At 40.1% G+C, this 24,929-nt stretch overlaps 1 protein-coding gene across 8 annotated transcripts in view; it reads right to left on the reverse strand.

Moving 5' to 3' along the window:
- FNDC3A (fibronectin type III domain containing 3A) overlaps positions 1-24,929 on the reverse strand; it is a 125,403-nt gene that overhangs the window by 26,979 nt on the left and 73,495 nt on the right. For all 8 annotated transcript variants that reach the window (XM_042806029.1, XM_042806032.1, XM_042806031.1 and 5 more), the window contains 8 exons: positions 22,658-22,930; positions 20,560-20,618; positions 10,016-10,173; positions 8,782-8,841; positions 6,313-6,451; positions 5,604-5,657; positions 4,856-4,980; positions 509-683 (listed from right to left, as the gene is read on the reverse strand). In XM_042806029.1, coding sequence (XP_042661963.1) covers positions 509-683; positions 4,856-4,980; positions 5,604-5,657; positions 6,313-6,451; positions 8,782-8,841; positions 10,016-10,173; positions 20,560-20,618; positions 22,658-22,930 — 1,043 coding nt within the window. The remainder of the gene's footprint in view (positions 1-508; positions 684-4,855; positions 4,981-5,603; positions 5,658-6,312; positions 6,452-8,781; positions 8,842-10,015; positions 10,174-20,559; positions 20,619-22,657; positions 22,931-24,929) is intronic.

A 24,929-nucleotide genomic window follows, 5' to 3' on the forward strand; every position in this document is an offset into this window, starting at 1 on the left:
TTGTTATGTAAACACAAGGTATTTTGGGGGGAGGGTGAAATTAATTCATCATTCTCCTATCAGAAGAGGAGAAAAGAACAGTAAAGAAGAACATATACAGTGTCAACAGAAATTATACCCAACACTTTCAGAAGGTAGAAACAGGACTCATTTTAAAACAAAGGTGGTTAAGCTGAAATGACATCTTGAGGGACCACACTTCATGATGCAATTACTTTGATCCAGCTCTTACATGGCTTAACTTTCATACTCGAATTCAGAAAGCTAAAAGGAATTTAAATGTCTTTGCAGAAATGGGGCTTAGTAACACTAATAAAGATTACTGTCACAATAAAAGGGAGAGAGCCATGTGGCTTGGCCACAGCAATGACAAGTCATTAGCTTAATTTCAGAAAATACAGTTCCTTGTAGAATATTCTAGCAAAACCAATCACTGTTACACTTAATACAATAATGTATCAAACACACACGTTATAGTCTCTTTTCTTATTAAGTATTTTAAACTTACTGAGTTCTCATCCTCCATCTCTAATATATATGAGATTCCTTCATCTGATGGTGTTCCTGAGGGTTTTGCCCACTGTAGGGATAACCAAGTAACTCCAGCGTTAATCAGCAAAGGACTTGCTGGTGTGGTTGGGGCAGTGCCTGAGGTATGGTACAGGACTTCTTCACTAAAACCACTGTTTAAAACAGACAGCATGTAAACTAACCAGACACAGTAATGAATACCTAGAAATTCTTACTAAACACAGCTATGACAGTTTCTTGGACATGTGCACAATTGGAAATTGCAAGCTACTACATGCAGATGACTTGCCCATGAATCCGTCAGTAACAAAACATCTGAACAAGGTTAACATGTTTGTAACTGAAAGATTCCTTTGTATGATAACATTACAATGTTTTGTTAAACAAAACGTTTTGCTTTTTCATATTAAGTCATTATTCTAAAACAACAGAGTTCTATATGCAATAACGTACTAATACCACAGTGTCCTTCCTATTCAAAATGAAAACACAAAGACATAAAAGCATATATGGGAAGACCTCAAACGAAATTTTGCTTCCCAGGCAGCAATTATGTGCTTCAAGTATATGTGAAGTACTGGTTTCCTTAGTGATTCAGAAAATAATAGAATAATAGCCTCAAATTCAATGTTAAGTTACTTTAAGAGTTGCCAATATGAAAGTCTTATTGCAGAGCAAATGGAGCATACACCAGTGAATCTCCTACCACAACTGTTAACCTTATCTGATGATGCTTAGATATGCCTTGAAGTGAAAACAGAAATAAGTTACATAAAAAGACCTACTGTGAAACAGAGTGATGCAAAAAATCAGTAAATGAGTACCAGGCTTGCACAGATGGTCTGACACACACCCAGTTAGACTAAAAAACCCCACCTGCTCTCAGCTGCCATTTGCTGCCTCTATATCAGATCTGAAGAAACATTTCCAGTGTTAAGAGCTAGTCTAGCTTTTTTTAACCATACGAAACTAATGTCAAAGATATAATTGAAATCTAAAACTTAGGCATTACCTAAGTGAGCATCAGGAAGCCCTGAAAACAAAATTCCCAGTATGGCTTAAACAACAGTAACAGTTAAACAGCTCGTGTGTTGGAACCTGACTTTCCTGAAAAATCTCAATATAAACACACCTCAACTTCACTTTCTCTCTTACCCAACCTAAATCTTATCAACACACAAATTGTAAATTTTGGTCTGCTCTAAAGTCTTTTTGGCATTGAAAAAAAAATAATCCTAGAGACAACACATGATCAAGAGTGTCGGTAGCACTAAAAGCAGACATACAGTCTATATGGATGCGCAGACTGTGAAACAGATTGCACAGAAGTGAAAAAGTGCCAAACAAGAGAAAACTTTTTCAATTTGGGGGCTATAGTAATTTTTTTCTTGCGAAAAGGCACAAACAATGAAATCTCTGAAATGAAGATGATATGATACATACAGTAGATCTACTCAAAAAAAATCAGCATTATACTGGTAGGCTAGAAAAAGCATGAAAAGTGGCTAGAGAAATACTAAGCCTATCTCTGTTCACAGCAAACAATTGAAGGAGTCACTTGACAAGCAGATATAAGGCAAAACCCCTCACACCCTAAAAAGATTTAATCTCTTTACTTGATTGAACCACTCGAAAATACACTGAAATCAACTAGAAGAGTTCCAATGATACCCACATTTGAATGACTCTTAATTGACTCGGAAGCACAATAATGCTATCTATCTTTTAAATAGTTTTTTTTTTTTTTTTCCTCCAGTTTTCTTTAACCACTGTTTCATGTGCGGTTAGAATTAAATTTAAAAATATGAGTAAGTCAAAGATAAAGTATCTGTTCTTGTTGGTAAAATAATTTAGACAAAATTCTGTCTCCAGATGCCTAAGGTTCTCAACATTCTTCATAAGGAATAATCAGGCATCCTACCCTAATAAATATTATTTCAAGAGACTTCTTAATTAAATAATACCATAAAGAAAATAAAGGGCATCTTTAAAATGGCTATGAAATATTGATTTAAAAATCTATTCAGCATGATTAGTTTAAGAAGGGTATTTAACTGATCAGTGTCTTCCACCAGCTTATGCTGCAGGGATCTGTAATATGTGCAGGTATTCCTAGAGGGAACCTTTACAGGCGTAAAAGGGGAACAGGAAGAGAGCCCGAGCACTGGACCCTGCTTAACTGCCAGCTCACTCCTGTCCTTTTTTTTTTTTTTTTTTTTGAACAGTTCCAACTAAATCTCATCAAGACAAAGTCCAGGAGCAACTCAGAGAATAATTCATTCCAGAAACAACATCCAGGAGGCAGTGGCATAAAAAAGACTCTGTTGGAGCCCACCGAAAGCCATTCCAGCCCACTGCAGTGTCCTCTGACAGCAGCCCAAAGCGGGTGCCTGAGGAAAGACGGAGGAACAGGCACCACATGCAATGCATTCACCCGCTGAGCACTCCCCAGAGCTCCCTGACACACGCCTCCCATCTCCTGAGCCGGCTGTAATTTTCACATACTTGATCACCTGCAGAAGATTTCTTCCTCCCAACATGAATTATTACAATGAATTACAGCCCCAGGTCTGGCTCCCTATTTTTTACGCTGCCTTTCAGCACTGTCCAAGCAGGCATTGCTCTCCCAAGCGCTTCCCTGTGCCAGCTGATGGACACACAACACTTATCCTCTATTTCATGCTATAAAAACACCACTCTGGTGAGCTACTGCACAACGCTCATATTATTTCAAACGCTGAATTAAAAAAAAAAAAAAGGAAAAAAAGCAAACTAGCAATTTTAGGCTTGTGGCTAGAGAAGCCCTGGTTTTATGCCACGTAGGACCTTAAGGTCCAAGTGCTACTAGGTAGTGTGCTCACTGGCAGTCTGCTCGAGAGACGGTAAGCCCTGGTAGTCTGACTATTAGTCAGGTTTATCACTTTGCCTGAAGACCAAGAAGCATTTCCAAGAATGCACACAGTAGTGCAAGCATAACTTGAGATACCACTACTTTTGGGTTTTTTACAAGTTCTTACTTATATTCTCTACTGAAGCCTGATGTCATTCATTCAAAAATTTAAAAGAAAGTCTGGTGCTCTGTAACTTCTGAAAAGTAGCAATTAAAAGTAAGAACCACATACCCTAAGCATTCATAATAAGCTCCAGAACTTCAAAAGAACTCAGTGATATGGTCATGTCATGTTCTCTCCATTTCCTGGGTTAACAGGAGACTAACAGACACCTTAGATAAAGGGACATCTCCGAGTAACGGACATGGCAAAGAGCACCATACAGATATATCTATGGGTGGCAGCAGGGGTTCTGCCAGACTTCTGTCCTGCTCCAGCAGAGCTACTGACATCTCTTTATACTGTCATCACTGCAACTCTAAATTGAGGGAGGGCTGACAAGCCCTAGAAAAATTGCTACACCAGCTTCAGGAATTAATCTTAGGTCTAGCACCACGTCAAACCTCCCTGGAACCAAAAGCAGCAGAGAGCACAGTAGGAGGTACCCTCTTGTCAGCAGCACAAGCACTGCAGAATTTCAACTATTCAGTTGTGGCTCTTGGGCTGAGCCAGTTATCTTTTAGCATGACCACCAGAACTTTAGTATTTATTACATCAGACACAAAAGCCACAATTGCACTGAATGTGTGAGTCTTTACAACGTAGCACCTAGTCAAAAAATTGTATTACAAGGACATGCAGTAGGAAGCACATCCAAGGTAGCAACTCCAGTGGTCAGCGTTAGGTCTACCAACACTGAATCTGAAAACCAGCACAGCCTGAGTTGGTTTCATGGGAGAGTTGTCCGTGCCCTGTCTGTGCTCCCCATTCTAGGCACATCATGCACAAATGTCTGAGCAGGCTGTTCAGGAAATAAGGCTTAGTCTGGCAGAAATAGCATTATCTGCTTCTAAGAGGGGCTGAAATCTGTAGCATTTAAACAGTAAATACGCACATAATGCAGCGGTTGTAGTACATGGCCATGCCATGCCTGGAAAAAATGCATTGTGCTGGGAATCACAGAATAGCTGAGGTTTGAAGGGATCTTGGAGATCATCTTGTCCAACCTCCCCTGCTCAAGCAGGGTCAAGTGGTTCATAGTACACATCTAATCTGCAACTCAAATAATCCAATCGCATATCATGAATTATCCATGCAGTTGGACTAGATGATCATTGTAGGTTCCTTCCAGCTGAACTGCTGTTCTATACTCTACTTCATCCCAGTTGGACAAAAGACTTGTTTCTTTAAATGCCATCACACGTTTTTCCTAAACAAGCACATACATGCATGCATAGGCATTCCATATTTATGTATAAATTAGTAATATTTACCTCATTCCCATGTCATTTTTGGCTGCTAGCCTAAAGGTGTATCCCATTGCTGGTGATAGTTTAGTAATCCTATACTGCTTCTGTTGACCATAGTAACACTGGCAAAACTCTCCATTTCCTTTTCCCTAAAAAGGAGTAAGTTAATCGCATTATTTACCCTACTATACAGGCATCTATCAATTAAAGTAACACATAAGCATGAAGTAAACTGAGTTTTTTTAAACGAACCATAACTCAAGGCTCTCCCATATCATGAGGCAGCATTATATCAATCTTTGTATATATACTGAGTCAGAGGCTTTTTTCCTTCCTTTCCATTTCCCAGCTCTACAGGGTTGGAAAGAAAAAGCCATGAAGCTTCTGCAGCTGTGCCACGTCAGGACAACTGTCCAGGTAGGGATTGGAAGATGCTTGCAGGGGCATAGCAGATCTACCTCCTTTGTACAAAAGAAAGACACTTAGAGGAAAATGATCCTTCAGTGTCAGTTCTTGAAAGAGGTATTGGACTACAAGTGAAAAAGCCACTATTAAGAGTGGCGAATCACATCATTAAGATCCTATTATTTTATATACCCCAAGAAAAAATTTGGGCAATAACAGCATTTTCATAATTGCTTCAGGAATTACGTCTTTGTCACATGCCTCTAGACAGAAGTCATCATTTTCACACAACTTGATGTGCACAGTCACGTACAACTACTTTTCAAAAAACTATAAAATTAAAAATAAAATAGAATCATTTGCTTACTTCATCCCATTCTAAAAGGTAACTGTGGATTTTAGAACCATTATCACAAGACGCCTGCAACAGGAAAAGAAAAAAAATTAGAGCTCTTACTGGATACAAGACCATGTAAGGAAAAAATGCTTGTATAGGTCAAATCATGACAAGACCAGTGGAGGGCAAATGATACTCCCCTTATATGATTGTTTCATTTGCCAACACAGTCCTAGTTCAGTCTCCTTCCAATGAGTGCTTGTATCATGTTTATGGCTGTTTTTTTAAAATCTGAAATACCTTGAATACCTTGAGAAAGTATTCTGGCAGCAGTGTGAAATGCTACAGTAATTTTCTGAGCAGCTAGACTGCAGATCTGCTCAAATCTCAGTCTTTTAATCTTTCCACTTTATTTGCTTTGCACAAACAAGCCTATGTTCAGTAACTGAGAAAGGAATCGGTTCCACAGAACAGTAAGGGACTGGAACTGAACCACTGTCTCCCATTTGAGCTCAGTAACTTTATCTTCAAAGGCTCCTTACTTTTCTAGGAATCCTTTTCTTTTTACTTAAGTCCACATTTAACCCAGTACATGTATTTCCAGTCACGGAACTGCGACTGAAATTAGTATCCTTGACGAAAATTTTCCGTTTCAATGAACTGGCATTTTATTGACAAATCTGAAACAGTTCTGAAGAGTTAAAAATATTTATTTTAAAGGTTTTTAAACAATTCTTACCTTCCACTGCAGAGTAAGAGAATTTTTGGTCCGATTAGTTATCCTGGGCAGATTTGGAGTATCAGGTTCACAACTTGTTGTGGTAAAACTCTCTGCTTCTGAAGGGCTCCCCTTTACACAGTTGCATTCTACTTGGACTCTAAAGTGGAAAAAAGGCAGTAATATTTTGCTTCAAAATCTGTATATACAGTTTTCAAAGAAAACTGAGTATTCAGAATTAAGTTTCTGCCTTGCTACCTCCTTATTAAAATATCACTGTTATAAATAACTAGCTGGTGGAAGCATCTTGGTGAACAGAAGTAATGCAAAAGAAAAGTCATTTACTTTGGATGTACATCATTATTATCAGTCAGTTTTAGTCTCACAATTACATTTGAAATCTGTTTGTTATTTGTTGTACTTCGGTTGGGAAATAATGGCAACATCTTGCAGGCTCATTATCTGTTGTAGACATATTAATGGATATTATGAATAATTCTTCTGCAAGTGCTTTTGTCAAATGAGTACAATTAAGCTGCTGATATATTCTCAGAGTACCCTCTGCACTCCAAAACCTTACTGAGTCTGTTCACCACGTCCTTTCCTTTAGGAAGGCTACAAATTAACTCTCCATGTACTTCAGAAGAGTGAATTCTTGCTTCTGTCTCAAAGAGAAATGGTTTGTTTTTCTAATAGCTTTTCTCCAAAGTTAAATACTAGATTATTATCTGGTGTCCCCCTGTACTCTCCCTCCTCACCCATGTAACTATGCCTTGTCTCCTCCTTGGACGAACCTGAACATTACTTTCTTCTGATTCACTTGTTCCTTTGGCAGAAAAAACATCCCACCCACCCCCCCAAAAAAAGCTTTCCTCTGATCACTGGTATAAGACCTGGGTTTCCTGATTATGAAGATGCAAAAGTTCTTCTATGTTCTTGTTGCATGAACAGCAAGTCACAGGAAATTTGGTGGTGTAGATTTCATGAACAGGGAGAGGGAGACATTTGAACGGTGACATGTTGCACGCAAAGTTGTTTGTGCTTGCATACAGCTGCAAACATGTAATTTGTCAGTTATTTTCATAGTTCAGCCTTTCTGATCTTCGCTAACTTTGAGCAGTGTTTGCACCAGTAGAATTCTGTTTAACTCCTAGTTCAGGAAGAGCTTAGGCGGTTAAGTCATCTATTCCCATGCATTCTCTACAATGACCAGAATGAAGCAAGAAAGAATCTGAATGCAACACGTTAAAAAAGGACTTCAGTAGGAAAAAAATATTTCTAGGCTCTGCCCCTTATGCTCCGTGCATTTAACTTAAACATCATTGGGTAAAGTGCATAAACACTACTAAAACCAGGAACAAAATCACAGGGAAAACACTTGCATATGAAGAGCTTTGAGTCAATTTATCATTTACCTTTCTCCTGAACCTGTGCTGCAGGCCATGTAGTGGCCCAAATTAAATGAGGTGTGTGATGAAGAACAGACCAACCCTCTTTTGATTTCAGCTTGGCAACCAGGAGAATACCCTGGAAAACAGTACTAGGAGGTACAGACCCCCTTACACCAAGGACCAGGAATGTAGCTCTCCCATTTGAGCACATGCTAATCAAAAGACACAACCGAAATCCTCCTTCCTGCTACTGTTTATGTTCTAAAGCACATACGAAAAGAGGCACAACTTGGATTCTTACTCAGACACTCTTCTGTTCCTTGTGCCTCCTACCAGCTGCCTCTAAATTGGTTCCTTGGTCAGTACACAGGAGTCTTGGGGTTCTCCACACAGCCAAGAGAGGCAAATCCCTCACATGCTGCACATTCAGTCACTTCTGAAGTTGCACTTGCAATTATTTCTTGAAATGGCAGTACTTTTAAGTTGGCCTTCACAATTCATTAACTGCTGTATTCACGCTGGGCTTTCTTAAACAAGGAATAAGACAATGCTCCAATACGTAAATAGGAGGGAAGAAGAACACTTAACTACATCTTTCTAATCCTATGCGATTTCTTCAGTAAGGACATAGCAAAGCAGCAAATTCTGCTAGAAGGGTAGAATTACATCCAGCTAGGGGCATATTTAGTAATGCATAAGGGGGAAGAGATTCACTGGTCTGCTGGAGCAAAGCAGAAGCAGCATAACCTGACCTTCAGGTGGTCAGCAGCGAGCATGTTCCTGTGGAAGGTGCCTCCCTCTGCTGCCTCTGGGAAACAGAGAAAGCAAGCAGCATCTGTGGCTGGCTCAGAGGACAGGAAAATGTCATTGTTCTGGCATGACATGAAAAGTAAAGAGCATGGATGTTGGGTGAGGGCACAACAATTTTCTGGTTTCCGAAATGGACTGACTGGTCAGCTAAGTCAAAAATGTTGGTTTGTGACTCCAAGGAGGGTGAGAGGTGGTAAAGACTCTCTCAAGACTTATGCAAATACACAGATCCAATGAAACTTTAAAAACATTTCCACTGAATTTAATGAACAGAGGAGGAGATACTCACTTTGCATGGTAATCAGTTGCTGGCCTGAGATCATTTACAGTAACTTTATTTTCTTCTCCACTGGAAAGAGATACGATTTGGTTTAAGAGACTGTTTCAGAATCACATACATTTTATAAAAAGACACACATCCTCTAACCCACCCATCTAACATTCATTCTAAGAAATATATTTGCAAACAGTTTGTTTCTGTTGCTAAATATAGAAAAATGAAAATGCATTTAACTTTTAATTTTAGCGGCTACTAGCATTTGATTCCTGTTATTTTCCCCTCATGGTTTCAGGGGTTTTTTGTTGTTCTGTTTGTTTTTTTTTTAAGAATAATTATTCTCCTCTTTAATTGGTAAGATGAGCTGCGTGTGCATATATGTATTTTATTATACAAAAAAGATCGAAGGTCTTTAGGAGCTCAGTTCAGCCTTGCAAAAAAAAGTATGTAAAACTGTAAATGACTGCATATACTGTAAATGACTGCATATACCTGGACTTGTTAGAGCCCAGTAAACAGGAAAGGCATTTCGGTGACATCTATTAGTCTGTTTCTACTGACATCAGCTTATGTTAGCAAAGCTCATTTCTTTTCCTCTAAGATTCTAGGGCAGGGATATCCAACTTGAGATTCATGTACTGCTTCTGAGAAATCCATGGACGGTGACTAAGATAAACTAGCTAAATACAACAATTTATAATTATTAGAGGGCTCCTCACCCATAAATTTTCTGTCATATTTCTCTAAGTTGTAAAAAAACAGTTGAAAACCACTCTATTAGGAATGAAACAATAACAGTTGAAGAGTTTTGCTTGTTTTGCTGCTGCTAGAGTTGTTACTTGATTTCATATCTTAGGACTGTCTCTTACCAAGAGCATTTTCAGGGAAGGGAGGGATAACCTTACTGAAGCAGAAGCATGTGCTTAAGCAAATAACTACAAATACAATTTTTATTTCTCATTACTTGAGAACCCACAGTTTCTAGTGCAGCTGGTTGAAATACAGCTAAGTGGTATTAAAATATGCCTCCAACATTTAAGAATAAAGTCTTTACATTCTAACTGACTGCAGATATTTCAGTAATAAAACAGAACCAGTTCTACTGAAGAAGGTAGTTCATTACAAAACACAAATTGCACAAACCTGCTAATTATTCAAATCTTCAGACAACAGACAGATTTTTAATGAGGTTTAAAGCCAAATAGTGCAATGCAACAGCAATTAAATAAAAATAATGAACACCTACATGTATACAGTCTTGTACTTTCCATCTTTTCCAGTGTTTGAAATCATCACTTCATAAGTATAAACCTCTGGTATGTCGTTCTTGTCAGTGCCTTCTCTGGTATCACTGGATGGAGGGGACCACATCAGTAGTGCTGTTCTTGCCTGAACGTCTGATATCTGTAGAAATACAAGTTTTGAGACTCTACCATTTAAATACTATTGTACATAAACGCTGCTTTGCCACAAAGGACCAAATAAGAGAGAAGAAAATCACATACCATTAGCGTATCAGAGAATTTATACTGATATAATAGCTACTAACTAGTTTTTACAGATTAAATCAAGCTACAAATACCAGGAATGTCATGAGAAAACTGCAACCCTACGGCACAGGGCTGAGTACAAAGAAATTTCTAAGTAACAAATGCCACCTAGCGGGTCACATAAAAATGAACCGTATCATTTGTGAAGCAGAAGAGATGACAAGCACATATTGTGAAATCAGTCATTTCATTAGATCACAATGTTTCAGACATTTTTTCTTTGATGGCACTGGCACTGTGATTTTTTTTAATACCTTCTTGTTGACTCGGTTTTCTTATGAAATATATAGAAGCTCAGGAGTTTCTCCAGGTGGCTAGCATAACTGTAACAGGCACGTAAAGAAACTTTGCTTTGGGCATTTAATTATGACTGTGACAAGTAGACTCTCCCATTAGATTAGAACGTATTCGGTTAACTACCACAGCACGTTTTTTTTTTTTTTTTTAAATCAGAACATTAACAGGGATACAACTACCTGAGGCTCTAATCTAGTACTCTGTTAGGGAAGAGAATATTAGAACATATTTCGCAGCATAGTTTGAGCTCAGGCGCTTGCGATGAAGGCATGCTCAGAAGGTCCATGGACATATATATATATATATGTATACATATATATATATATATATGTAGGCAACATCCTAAAGAATCCCTGTGGCAGTACGTGCCTGCCCAGCCCACCCTTTGCAGAAAGGCCTGGATAACACAGTTGGTGTGATAGAAATATGAGTATAAACAGTGTATGAATGCAATACCTCCAACTGTCTGAGAAGCATTTGCCCCAGCAGACTCACAATGCTAAAGGCAGTGACCCTCAGATAGATTAAAAGGTGACCAGAGAATCACAAAGAGACTTCTGAAACGAGGAAGTAATCAGCTTCAAAAGTACAAAAGCAGCATGAAAATTTGTAACAGGGATAAAAGATGCTGGAGTGGAACACAGCAGTGATCAAAACCTGGTCTGACAGTGCAGGAAATTGCCCTGACATCATTCCCACCTCCACCCAGGCCTGATGGATGCTGTGAGTAGCTGCACCCCGTAGCTGGTGCCGCAGCAGTTCGGGGTGCAGCGGGCAGGGCCTCACAGTTTGAGGGGATGCGTGGGACCCGGTGGAGAGCTTTCTCAACGGCCCGTGGATTAGCAGATTGCAGGGAACAACAGAATCTAGAGAATAACAGCTACGTGCAAAGTTAAAGCACCCACGCCTCCCAGAGGAGACACGCAGTTGAGGGCACCCACGCTCGCGGAAGAGTGGGTGCTGCTTGAAACCCATGCATGCTGCAAGGGGCTGGGGACGCCCACATTTCTGTAGGTGAGTGCACGGTTGCGTGCATGTGATTACAAATTTTTAGGATCCGTCACAGAAATTTGTGGGTGCTTATTAATATCGCACATCTACTATTGTGGTTTATATGTTGCACCCACCTATTATCTCCAATCATTTCATAAGAGGATTGAAAACACATTTCATTATACGAAATGACTAGTTTTACAATATGACTGTAACATATATCTATTTTAGGAATAATTGCTTTTGGAAATCTGTTACCAGACTATCAGAATCAAAATGCTATCTGCACAACTGGTGCTCTTAAATTGCTATAATCTACTGAACTTAAAACCCAAATGGGTCAACTTCAAGAATGAAGCAGAGAGGAAAGGACTTACTGATAACAGGCAAAGAGAAATGAGGAAAAATCAAAGATGAGCCTCAATGTCTTAGAAATAACGTCACTAAGCCCTTATATGCTAACAAGACTGTGTATCACATCCTGAAAGGGATCGAATACTAGTAAGATTACCCACTGAAGTTCTTGGAAACAATTCAAAGTTTGCCAAGAGAAATTCCACTATAATCTTGATGCGGTCACAAACTACACTAACTGCAACCACCTCACTACAATTCTAGCATTTCTGCAAGTCTGGAGTTGTGGGAAGCATCTGGGGTGATAAAAGCTCCCTCTCAGACAATCTTAATGCCCCCCTCCTGGGTTGCAGAAGGCAGCAGGAGACACCAAAGCAAAGAAGTGTAGGTTCCTGGAAGACCTACTATGCTCCAGGACGAGTTGAAATTTTTTTCCTGATGTTGAGGCAGTAACTCTTTTACTACCAGCTGAGCCTACTAGTCCTAGCCACCACGGAGTGAAGCATTAGATCGTCCCTTCCTTTCTGTAGTTGTTTCTTGTGTGTTTGAAGACTGTTAGCAAGTATGGCTCCCCTCACTTACCTAAATCTCTGATCATTCATTCTCACTCACATTCACCAGAGAAGTGAGGCGGTTGGTATGAGTGAAAGGTGGGATTACATCTTGAATTGGGCTTGCGTGGCAAGGTTTGGGGATTTGGGGTGGGGGGGCTACAGGGGTGGGTTCTGTTAGAAGCTGCTGGAAGCTTCCCCCATGTCCCACAGAGGCAATGCCAGCCAGCTCCAAAATGGACCCGGCCGCTGGCCAAGGCCAAGCTCATCAGCAACAGTGGTAGTGCTTCTGGGATAACGTATTTAAGAAGGTGGAAAAAAAGACTGTGCATGGGCAACTGCAGCTGGACAGAGGGGAGAAAATATGAGAGAAACAACTGTACAGACCAGTGAAGGAGGGGGAGGAGGTGCTTCAGATGCTGGAGCAGAGATTCCCCTGCAGCCTGTGATGAAGACCATGGTGAGGCAGGCTGTGCCCCTGAAGCCCGTGGGGGTCAATGGTGGAGCAGGTACCCACCTGCAGCCCGTGGGGGTCAACGGTGGAGCGGGTACCCACCTGCAGCCCGTGGGGGTTAACGGTGGAGCGGGTACCCACCTGCAGCTCGTGGGGGTCAACGGTGGAGCAGGTACCCACCTGCAGCCCGTGGGGGTTAATGGTGGAGCGGGTACCCACCTGCAGCCCGTGGGGGTTAACGGTGGAGCAGGTACCCACCTGCAGCTCGTGGGGGTCAACGGTGGAGCAGGTACCCACCTGCAGCCCGTGGGGGTTAATGGTGGAGCAGGTACCCACTTGCAGCCCGTGGGGGTTAACGGTGGAGCGGGTACCCACCTGCAGCCCGTGGGGGACCCCACACTGGAACAGAGGGGGATGTGCCCAAAGGAGGCTGTGACCCCGTGGGAAGCCCACGCTGGAGCAGGTTTGCTGGCAGGACTTGTGACCCCCTGGGGGACCCACGCTGGAGCAGTTCATGAAGAGCTGCAGCCCGTGGGGAGGACTCACCTTGGAGAAGTCCATGGAGGACTGTCTCCCGTGGGAGGGACCCCACGCTGGAGCAGGGGAAGAGCATGAGGAGTCCTCTCACTGAGGAGGAAGGAACAGCAGAGACAATATGTGATGAACTGACAGCAACCCCCATTCCCCATCCCCCTGCACTGCTAGAGGGGAGAAGGAGGTAGAGAAAACTGAAGTTGAGCCCAGGAAGAAGGGAGGGGTGGGAAGGTGTTTTTAAGATTTGGTTTTACTTCTCATTATCCTACTCTGATTTGATTGGTAATAAATTAAATTACTTTTTTCCACGAGTCAACTCTGACCGCCCATGACGGTAACTATGAGTGATCTCCCTTATCTCAACCCATGAGCCTTTCGTTGTATTTTCTCTCCTCTGTCCAGCTGAGGAGGGGAATGATAGAGCCACTTTGGTGAGCACCTGGTATCCAGCCAGGGTCAACCCACCACACATTTTATTGAAACATTAAAAGATTAGAGGTTTCAACTGTTCAGTACAGAGAGAGCAGGAAGAGTGGGAGGAAGGTCAAAGGCAACATTACAGACTACAGAATAACAGACAATTTACAGGACTTTGACTAGTAAAATTAAACCCAGAGTATTAGTGGAAATCACTATACATCAACAAGAGTCAACAGAGAACAGGGTGAAATGTTCTTTAAATCTCTGACTGGATCAAAAATTGTTATCCTGAGTTAGTCCCCCAGGGTAATATTTGTTGGTCAACTCACGTAAACCTTCCGTAAGACTTTTAAGATAATAAATTACAACCATTCACACAGTAACTATAACACAGGGAAGCAGTATTATGTACCAAGCTAAAAATCAGTGACCGTGTAGGTTGTTCTGGTTGTTTTACTTTGTGTAAAGAGAGGATGTGACTAAAGAATATTACGAAGATCTGAAGCATTGCTGTGGCCAATTTGCCAGAACATAAAAGCAACAGTCAGTGAAATTGAACATGATCAGAAATGCAAAGTGAAAATTATTCACAGAAGCTGGGAATTAAGGACGTCCTACTGGTGTATAAAAATCTGCAATGTATAAAAAAATATACCAATTTTCTCTACGTACACATGCACACATATGCATATGGGGAGAAGGGACGATAATATTAGCCAATAACCTGTAATTTAACAGAATTTACAAGAGAAGCTAAAAGATTCAGTGAAACAAAAACAGCTAACGGGATTAAAGACAAATGATATTAAAAAGAAAAAAAAAAAAGAAAATCTATCAGGAAAACTCTAAGTCGGGCACTGCTCTGTTATTGGTGGATGTAGAAGTTAAAACTGTAAAAATCTGCAATGCACACCAAAGTCACTGGGCCCAGCAGACAGTGCCCAGTAAAACTGAGGGGTCTGCAATAAACCAGGTGGTCAGGGTAAACCACTGGTTCCCTCTCAGTGCTGTACACTCACATTAAACCAAGGAGTTGCAAAAAGCCAAGCCTAAACTAGTAAGCACTGCTGAGGAGGCACTGGGGAGCGAACTACTTATGGAACAAGTATAAGAGGCAGATACCTGAGGGCCTAGGAGAACGGGCTCATGGGCAGAACAGAACAAGAGGTACAACACTCAACTCTTTGGCAGTGATAAACACTGGAAATAATTTTCAACCCTGTCCCTCGTACATTTGAATCCCACTGAAGTGGCTACCTTACTTTCTGCAACCCCAGAAAATGGCAGCAGTGGAGTGTGGGGTCCCCAGAAATACAGCTCAGTGCATGAGGGATCAGTAATCAGACAAAAGAAGAGAGGCAGTAGGGGTGGGACTGAGTAACATCAAGGTTTTTCTTCTGGACCTACATTCTATATGATGTTACATCTTTTGTAAGTTCTGGAGCTCTTCAGTAAACTCACATATAGATAGATGTATGAGTATTTTCAACCACTCACAGTTGCTAAAAAAAAAAAATTAAAAAAAAAAAATCAAAAAAAAAATCACAGCTGCAAGCACCGACAAGAGAGAATCAAGAGAATGTAATTTAAGTCCTTTTCAACTTGTTTATAAAATATTTGGTATTGCTATTCAGATTCAACTTCCAGCTAAGAGAATGATTCTTAAAGACAAGTCTAGGTTCAGCTATAGTATTCCTCACAAGACTATTAATAAGGGACAAAAGCGAAGTATTAAAAGATTAAGAATTGCTAAAATGATTTCCTGTAAAAGATTTTTCTCTATTGTGTATATGCACTGTGGCAGTCTTAGATTACACGAGCATATACTACCTTAACACAAAAATCCAGCTTCATTTGATGCAAGCATGTGGCAGTAATTACTAATTTCTTCACTATAAAGCAATTATTCAGTATTGTCCTTTATCCTTGATGTCCAATAATATTCCAATACTTGACTTTCTGAACACTAGCCAGAGGTCTAGTATGGAAAAGAATTACTAAAGTTTCAGAAATTCCTACCAATTCTCAAGAACAAAACACTAGCATATTTTCAAAAAACCCTCTGCAATATGAGAAGGGAAAAAGTATTTTTGAAGAACAAAGACCAAGATCAGAAGAATTCCCTATTCTTAGGTGCCCTGAGACACACAGGAGTGGCTTTTTTCAGAAAACTTGGCATTACTTATTACTTTGCATGCTTATTCAGGCAGCTGCAACTGATTTTGGTTGCATCTCTGAGCAACGTGTATTTCTACAAAGCAGAGTACAATACTTGAGTCAGGCCCCAGCACTGAGGAAACTAAGAGCTGGGCACATCTTCATTATCACTCCAGCTTGCAAAAGTGAATCTCCTCCTTAACTATTATACACATGCCATTTGGGTCAAGCAAAAGAACAGTTTTAGCATGTGCAAATCCGACTGCATTCTTAATGACAGAAGGTACTTAACTGGTGAGTGAAGTGCATCACATTCTAAAAGTCAGCAGGCATACACAGAACGTGCATGAACCACAAAACATGATGCTCTCCTCCCAAAGGATTTATGTGCTATGTAACCAACCCTCAAATTCTGAGTTCCTATTGCCTCTTCTTATTACTCAGCCTTCTGCTCCATTCTTCATTTTGCTTTTGCCTTTTCAGGTCCCCTTGTCTTCTCTTCTGCTTGCTTTATTATTTGGTTAATGGATAGGACAGCTGCTGAAGACCCTGCTCAAATGCTGAGGACTCAGCATGGTGCAATCTGCAGAACCACTCCAACGTATATCTGGGTATAAAAAGTTCAAGACCTTGCTAAGTAGAAGAGTAATCTGGTGGCCGTACCACATTACCAACTTGACTTAACACAGCCATGTATGAAAGGATGGGGGATCCATACAGGGAGAAGTTTAAGAAAATGAGAACATGTTCATAAAAACTCCAGACTTTCTGGAGCAGTATGTTGTTCAATGGGCACTGTACTGGACAGCACCTGTATGATCATCTGATCATATCATCACCGCCACAGCCAGCATTGCCGGTGCCAGCACTGAAGTTCAACCAGGGTGTTGATGATCCATCAAGAGCAGCATCATGGTACAATCCCCACAGTGAGTGCTTCAAGCGAAACATTAAGCAGAAACCTACAGGAGTATTTCTGATGAGAACTACAAACAGACAGTGGGAAAAACCCCAGTCTCCTGGTTCACTTGTGGGAGGGTGAGGAAAACGTTTTCTTGGAGAAACTGTGGGAGGGTTGCTTCTGATCCTGCAAGGTCTAAGCAGGTAATACAGCTTCCCTTTCTCTGATCATGTCACACTCCCCCCAGCTGCAACATCAGTTAGTCTTTCACCCACCTACAGCCCTGACAGTCCTTGACTTCACAAAGCATAAGCCTCTCCCAGTGCTGTAAGTTTGGCTTTTTGTCTTGTGTACACTGTCTAGTCTGCAGCAGACTGCTACTGCCTAAGCCTGTGATGTCTTCTGAAGTCTGCAAAGAGACCACCTGTAGGCACACGGTCAGGATAGAAAGGATCCTCCACATTCTCACCAAGTTAGGAAGGGTATAGCTGGTGCTCATGACTTGAAGGCTGTTGTCCAGCGTGCCCCAATGACAGCACTATCTTGCAACAAAGCTAACCTTGCAGCAAAATTTGCTTTCCATTCCGATGCAGTGTGTAGCTAAACTAGGCACAAGCTCCCTTATTGGAATAGACTCTCGTGACTCAGAGTCAAAAGGGGTGAAAGACACCAGTCCCTTCAGCTACACAGGCCTGATCCATTCCCAAACCAGGTATTTTTTCTACAATGAATGGCAGGGACCATACGGAAATAACAGCATGTTGCTGTGTTAATAAAACAAAACAAAAAGGCAATTGTCATCTTGAGCACAATGGACCAGCATTAGTATGAAATCTTTCCTGCTTCACTTTGAGAAAGGAATAGAATTCTTCTACCAGTATTTTGATGTATGATTTCCTACAATATGTGTGTGTGTGTGTATATATTATTTATTTGTTTTAAAAATATGTTTATTTCAATAGCAAATGACTCCCTTAGGTTCTTTCTGGCATCATCCTACAGCAAGCCTGGAGTCTTCAGATCCACTGCAAGCCTCTACTGCTTGATCTGACAGAATGATAGCAATAGTGTTTGCTAACATTCATGGAGATGAGATGCATAGCTGGGCTGTGAAACAACAGGCAGCAAAACAAAACCTCTGCTGGTATGACTTTGCAGGTACTTGTTGCCAGAAGAAAGATGAGATGTGGGAAGGCTGGACTACATTCCAGGTGCTGGATAAAAATCAGTGCTATCAGATGTAGACTTACATTCATTTCTCACAGTATTAACACCCTTCTTACCCTTTTTCCCCAGCTTCTCAAAGTCTGGTCCTAATCAATGGTTCTTCATTCCAGTCTGTACTCCTTGTTTACTCCACCCCAGACTTCAGCCCTTTAGTCTCTCAATAAAGTTCTGGTATCCTTATCCCACCAATCTTTGTCTTTGTCAGGTAGTTTCAGTCTCTTGCTACTACTGTCCACTATCCCCACCACTCGCAATCTTACCAACAAGACATTCACAGTCCCATCACGCTTTCATTATCAGTCTGTTTGTAAAAATAAACAGAAAAGCTACTTGCTCTCCATCTTGTTCTTCCAATAGTTCACACCTATTCTGTTTGTTCCCGGTCTCATTTTTCACATCTTGGACTCCTCATCTATTTTAGGATCACTTAAGTTTTGACTGTCCTTCCGAACTGTGCTCCTTGTCAGAGCTCTCTCTTCTCCACTCACTTCCTTTCTCCCTAACACCTTAATCTTCCAAAGCTTTCTTTTCAGTCCCAGTTTCTTTTCCAAAAATTCTTTTATTGCCCCTCCACCAGCTCAGATTGCCAAGATCATCCTGTTAAGTGCCACTGAACTTGACCATCCCAGCTGCTATCTATACTGCAGCAACAGCCAGGATCAGCTAACACCTCTCCCTTTCTTCACCTCAGCTCTCTCAACCCTTTCTTATAGGATTTGATTCAGACAACTTGCATCTCCATGCTTCTTAGCCACCAAAGACACAGGGGCACTGAAGACATGTTATCCCACTCTCATGCTAGGACACAGGAGGATGCCAAGCATTCAGGACTTGCTCTATAATTACAATCCCTGCTCAGCCCTTGGAGCACCACGTTATCACGGAACTGTTGATGTTGGAAGGGACACCTGGAGGTCACTCGGTCCCACCCCCTTGCTCAACAAGGACCACCTGAAGTCAGCTGCCCAGAAGCATGTCCAGACAGCTTTTCAATTTCTCCAAAGAGGGAGTCTCCACAAACTCTCTGGGTATTCTGTGCCAGTGCTCAGTCATCCTTACAGTATAAAGTGTTTCCTGATGCTCACAGAGAACCTCCCCAGTTTCAGTTTGTGCCCGCTGCCCCTGGTCCTGACGCTGGCCACACTGAAAGGAGCCTGGCTCCATCCTCTTTGCACTCGCTCTGCAGGTATCTCTGTATTTCGGTAAGATTCACCTTAAGCCTTCTCTTCTCCAGGCTAAACAGTCCCAGCTCTCAGCCTCTCCTCACCAGGCTGAAGTAACATATGAAAGAACAATCAAGACCGGGGCACTAAAACTGGGGCCAGGTTGTCTGGGAGGTGAAGGGGAGAAGGTATGCAGCTGATGAATGGCAGCGCTGAAAGACTGATGATCATTCCATCTGACCTTTTCTCCTTCTTCATCTTCTTTTCTCTCTATGTCCTTCCCTCCATAAAAGTTTTCTCTTCTTTAATAGTTATGTGTGGTATGGTAAGCTGAGGACTTTTGGTGCAATAGGAACACAGACTGCTTTTACTTGGGCAAGCTGGTGGACTGAGGATTGAGGTGCAGATTTCTGGAAAAGCTGTGTAAATTCTCACAGAAAGGTTAGGACCAAGGAAGGTCCAGATGATGAAAGAAAAGAATACAGGCATGCTCTAAAATGCAAGAAACTGCTGAATTTGGCAACAGTGCTTTAAAGAATATATACACAGAATTATGAATCACAGTTTTACAAACTGAAAAGAAATAGGTAGATTCTCAGGCAGGTAAGTCTGAAGCCCACTGCTGACAGTCACCTTCCTTGGTGAATACGCATCTCTTTCCAGGAGGCACCAGCAACTCTTTAAGAGAAATCTGTCATAATTTTTCTTTACTTTTCAAATAAGGTCTATCAGAATCTCATTTTTGGTGAAGCTTCCAAAACATCAACAGGTATTTCTCATGCGTAGAGATATCTGTTGTGTAAAATTGTTTCCTGAGCAATTAAAACTAAACAATGTTACAGGAAATTGAGAACAGATTTTAGAGATGATGTTAAGCATCATCATTATGTTACTGGCAATGTTACAAGCTCTTTCTATATGTATTTTTTATAATTCTGTTAATACTGAGATTTCACAGACTGGCTAGGAAGAGGAATGCCACATAGTAGTATCAAGACAATTTTATCTTCATAAATGTTAATATACTAAAAATTACTTTGGTAATTTACATTTCAGTGACTGGAAGTTACGTGTGTTTTCTTTAGCGAAGGAAGTTAAAGATACTTTAAACTTGTAGAGAGAAAAGGAGGTGCAACTGTTAAATAGCAACAGATACATTCTGATTTTATAGAAAGCTTCATTTACTTACCACTGGCTTGGCTATATTAGAAAGAAGTGCTTCAAGTGCTTTTGTTTCTTCATCCTTTTCTTAAAAAACAAAATCAAAGCAAACAGAAAGTACTCATGAATATTGTTCAGTGACTTTACAGTGAAGTAGCTCTTCAAATCCAACAATTTCACATAGACTAAACTATTTATAAAATAGAACACCTTGCCAACTTGCATTCATTTGGGCAACATAAAACCAAAAAAACTCCCAAAGAAGTTGTTAATATAAAACTATTCCTAAATCTGTTCTATGATATATGGAATACAGAAAGCCTAGCTGTCTTTTATTAATGCATAACTTTAAACAAACTATTGCTCTGGAGAACTTAAAACTCTTGGCTGAGATATTTCCTATAGATTCCCCTTTGGATGTAGATGTGGTCAAGTTACAGTAGTTTAAATATGTTATTGCACATCAGCTGGAAAACCACTGGTAACACACTGTTGGCCTCCCTCAATTGCAAGGGCAAACCTTAGCTTAGCCTTCAGATACATCTCAGGGAAAGAATCTAAGGTGTTTTGTCTGGGCTGAAGGTATAGTTGAGCTTTATAAAGGACTCAAAGTTTATAGAAAGTGTTTTATGTACTTCTTCCCACACGACATTAAAATTTTATTATCTCAGTAGTGTAACTGAACAGGTTACTCAGATTTGAAGGTGTGGCCAGGCATTTGTAATTCACTTAACCTGCCTTAAACTAAAAAGAAAAATAAAGGAAAACAAAGCCTGACAAAATTCTTCAAGAACACACAGGGCAAATGTATTTACAACTTTATATTTCTCAGATGGTTTATGCTGTTGAAACCAATTAAATGCATTTCTGACTTCTGTTTGTTATTACAAGTGTAAGTCATGCAAATAATTTTCCCAACTGTCTCCTGAATGAAATAATTTTGAAAAGTGGACTTTTCCATTTTTCATATAAAATACCTCTAAGGAATCGTTAACAGAATTTTTGTAACATACATTAGCAACAGTACATTTTACCACCTGCGCCTTGTTAAAGTTAGCTCACAGGTAAGTAACAACTAATAGAAAGTGAAGCCAAGACAAATGCCACGGTGGAACTGCAGTGACAAGTATTCATTCAGGTTTGGAGCAATAGTTCCCAACTTCTGAATTCAGGTTGTATCTCAAAGGTGTCCCTTGGTACTAAGCTTTCACAGAGTATGAGCTACACATGTTTTTAAACAGCTCTTGCAGGTTGAGATTTCCTGGTCTTGGTTAAATATACCTTCTTCACATTCCATTTGGTTTACAGCAATCTAATAGACATTGGCACAAAAGCATAATCTCAAAGAAAATGTCAGTGAGTTCCCTCAGCAGCTCTGGTTACAGCTCCCTATTCTGAGAAAATTGTACTTGGCTGATGACAAGTCTTTGACGTTGCGTTCTGAATGTGAAGTGCTTTGCCAGTGACCTGAAAGCTGCATAGTGACACATCATCAGATTCGACGACTGCATGACCAAGACTCAGTGAACTCGGTCCATTTATGACATCCTAAGCTTTCCAGTGAAATAAAGGTATTAATAATCAGTACACGCCCTGTGGTAGCGTATTAGAAAAAATAAACTCACATGGACTAATGTGAGGACCAGTCTTTTTCTACAAAGACCTTTCAACAATGAGTTAATAGGGACAGGCATTATGTGAATTTTTTATAACAGCATCTCTTTTACAAAATATTCCTCTTTAACAAGTTGAATATATCAGACACCTGTTTTTTTTCCATGTTTTCTGAAACATTAAGCAGGCCATCAATATTCAGTGATTCCTCAAAATGTAAGCATCAATAGCCCTGGAAAAAGCACAGCTTTTTCTTTAAACAATGTTATGAAGTACGACTAATAAGATTTGCTCAAATCTATGTGGAGACTTGCATGTCAGTAGCTTTGTTCTCTTAGGTCCATTGCTCCAATGTGACGAGCAGGTCAATTGCCCTTAACTCCATTCTATGGAAGTCAGGGCAGTTATGGGCCACTACTCAACTCTGTCGAAGTGTGGTGTTCTATCTATACATGCTATGCTCAGCCAGATACTGGACTTGCTCTCTCTCTCTAATTTTTTTTAATACTTACCTTCTACTTCTGTGTCTGTCTGAGAATTGCTTTTTCCTTTACCCAAAGACTTGCTTTTGGTAGAACCTGTGCTTATACCAGCTGCATCCTGTCCTTTTGTAAGTCCATTATGTTCACTCGTAGGAGAAGGACATTTCTGAGGAGATGATGGAGGACTGTTTAACTTATCCTTCTGAGTTCCATGTCGATCTTTTAATTTTTTTTGTAACCTTTCATATGTCTTACTAGACCTTTCATCTCTAAAGTTGGATCTTCCATGAGCAGGCAGAGTATCTAAATGAAAGAAGAAAAAAAATTAAAAATAATCACTAAGAACAGAATGCAATTAAAAAATCTATTTTAGAATGCTTTGTGTGTGAAGTGCATACCTGTGTGTAAAATTACATCTCTACTCTTATTGGAAAACTGAAGTGTTCAGCAGGTAAACTGATATACACTAATTGGACATTAACAACATGTTAGGGGAGAAAGTGTAATCTTTCCTTCCCACAAATATTCTTAAAATGTTCCTTGAGCTGTAAGGTACAGGATAAAGTCAACACAGAAAAGTCCTGCTGTGTTATTAGCGGGAGGAGGTTTGCTCTAATGTGGAATCAAAAATACAGAACTTTTAAGTTTAAGTTTTGGAATGCAACTAGAGCTCTGTTTATAACAAATAAGTTCATTATTTGTTACTCCTTATGTTCTAGGAAGTATAGAAAACAAGATCAAATAAAAACTTCCTTGCAAAAAGGATAAAAAAAAATCACAAAACAAGGGAACTTTTCTGCTTCTGTTTTTTCAGGTCAGCTTACTTCCCAGAAAATTTGACAGAGGACTACTAGATAAGCTGCGACTCTCTAGAAATTCAATTTTTACTACCATTAGAGATTTAGGTGCTCTTGTTAGAGAAAAACCATGCCTTACGTGCTTTCGGGGTTTTCTTTCCCCCTTAAATTCAGATTCCTCACATAGGTGCCTAACTGTGGGCTTTGGCTTCTGAAGGCCATAGCTAAAGTCAGTGGTCCAGAATTAAATATGAAATCTGTAGCAAATATGTAACAAATTAAAACATCCTTAGTCCTCTAATTCCCTAAATCCAAGGGCATCTTACAATATATTTAAAAAAAAGAAAAAACAAAGAATTCCACTTTTTTTTTTTACATTAACAGTTTAGCAAATTATCACTGAATTAATATTTAAAGGGATATAACCTAGCAGCAGAAATCTAAAAAATATTATTCCATTAAGAATTCAATTTCTGTATCTTTTATGCATTTAATTATCATATTCCAATCTCTTAATTTAGCAAAGTAAAAGCAAACAACTGACATCTACAGGAAACCAAGAAATTAATAAAACTACAAATAAGCACCCAAAGAGCATCTAATAATGTACTGTTAACAAAGTTGTGCAAGGAAGAAACAAAGTGCAACTTAAGAATACAGAAATGCTAAGAATTCCAGGAAGATCAAGACATTGGTATATACTTATCCAACAGTTTTGTACATCGTGGCTATTTAGTCACAGTGACTATATGGAGGACATTTTTAGATGATTTTAGTAGTATAATAGAACACCGAGAACCCATGCATCTACAGCAACATGACAAAGTTGTGTTTGGTCTCCCCCTCCATAGCTTCCTTCTCTAAAAACAGCAACCTCTCATTGCCCTCTGAAAGTCTTTCAAGGTCAGCGCCCGCCTTCTAGCACAAGTTTATGTAAAGAAAAGCAAGTCTACCAGAAATGTAAATATTAATCTAACCACCCAACCCCTAAGTTAGTACACACATACACTTTGCCACTAAGTCATATTAAAGGCAGATGTGAATAGCACTACCAAAGACAGCTTCAACTACAGTATCAGGTTTAGGTTGGCGGCACTTGATTATTCAAGTTGGGACTTCAGTATGGATATTGGACTAAATGCATACAGCTTTATTGAAAAATGGTAAAGGTTGTTTCATAATCAATACTAAGAACTCCTGTTTCATGCTTCAAACGGGACACTTGCAAGACATGAGATGTCAGTGCTCAGGTATGGATCTAAACACTGAATCTCAGGGGAAGGCATCAGCTGAATCACTGCAAACACTTCCTGCACTGCTTTCCTGGGCAAATCTGTAACTGGTGCACAATAAATAATCTACATGTTTAATAGATCACTGAATAGATGAGTCAAATTAATTAAAAGAAGTTCTGTAATAATAAGCTTCAGTAAAAACAAGACTGGCGGGCCCATAAAACTTTGTGTGTAGCTCCCACTCAAGCTGTAAGTCTCGACTGATAAAGC

Source organism: Tyto alba, unplaced genomic scaffold (genome assembly GCF_018691265.1).
Source record: "Tyto alba isolate M040663 unplaced genomic scaffold, T.alba_DEE_v4.0 Super-Scaffold_45, whole genome shotgun sequence".
NCBI classification, from domain to species: Eukaryota; Metazoa; Chordata; class Aves; order Strigiformes; family Tytonidae; genus Tyto; species Tyto alba.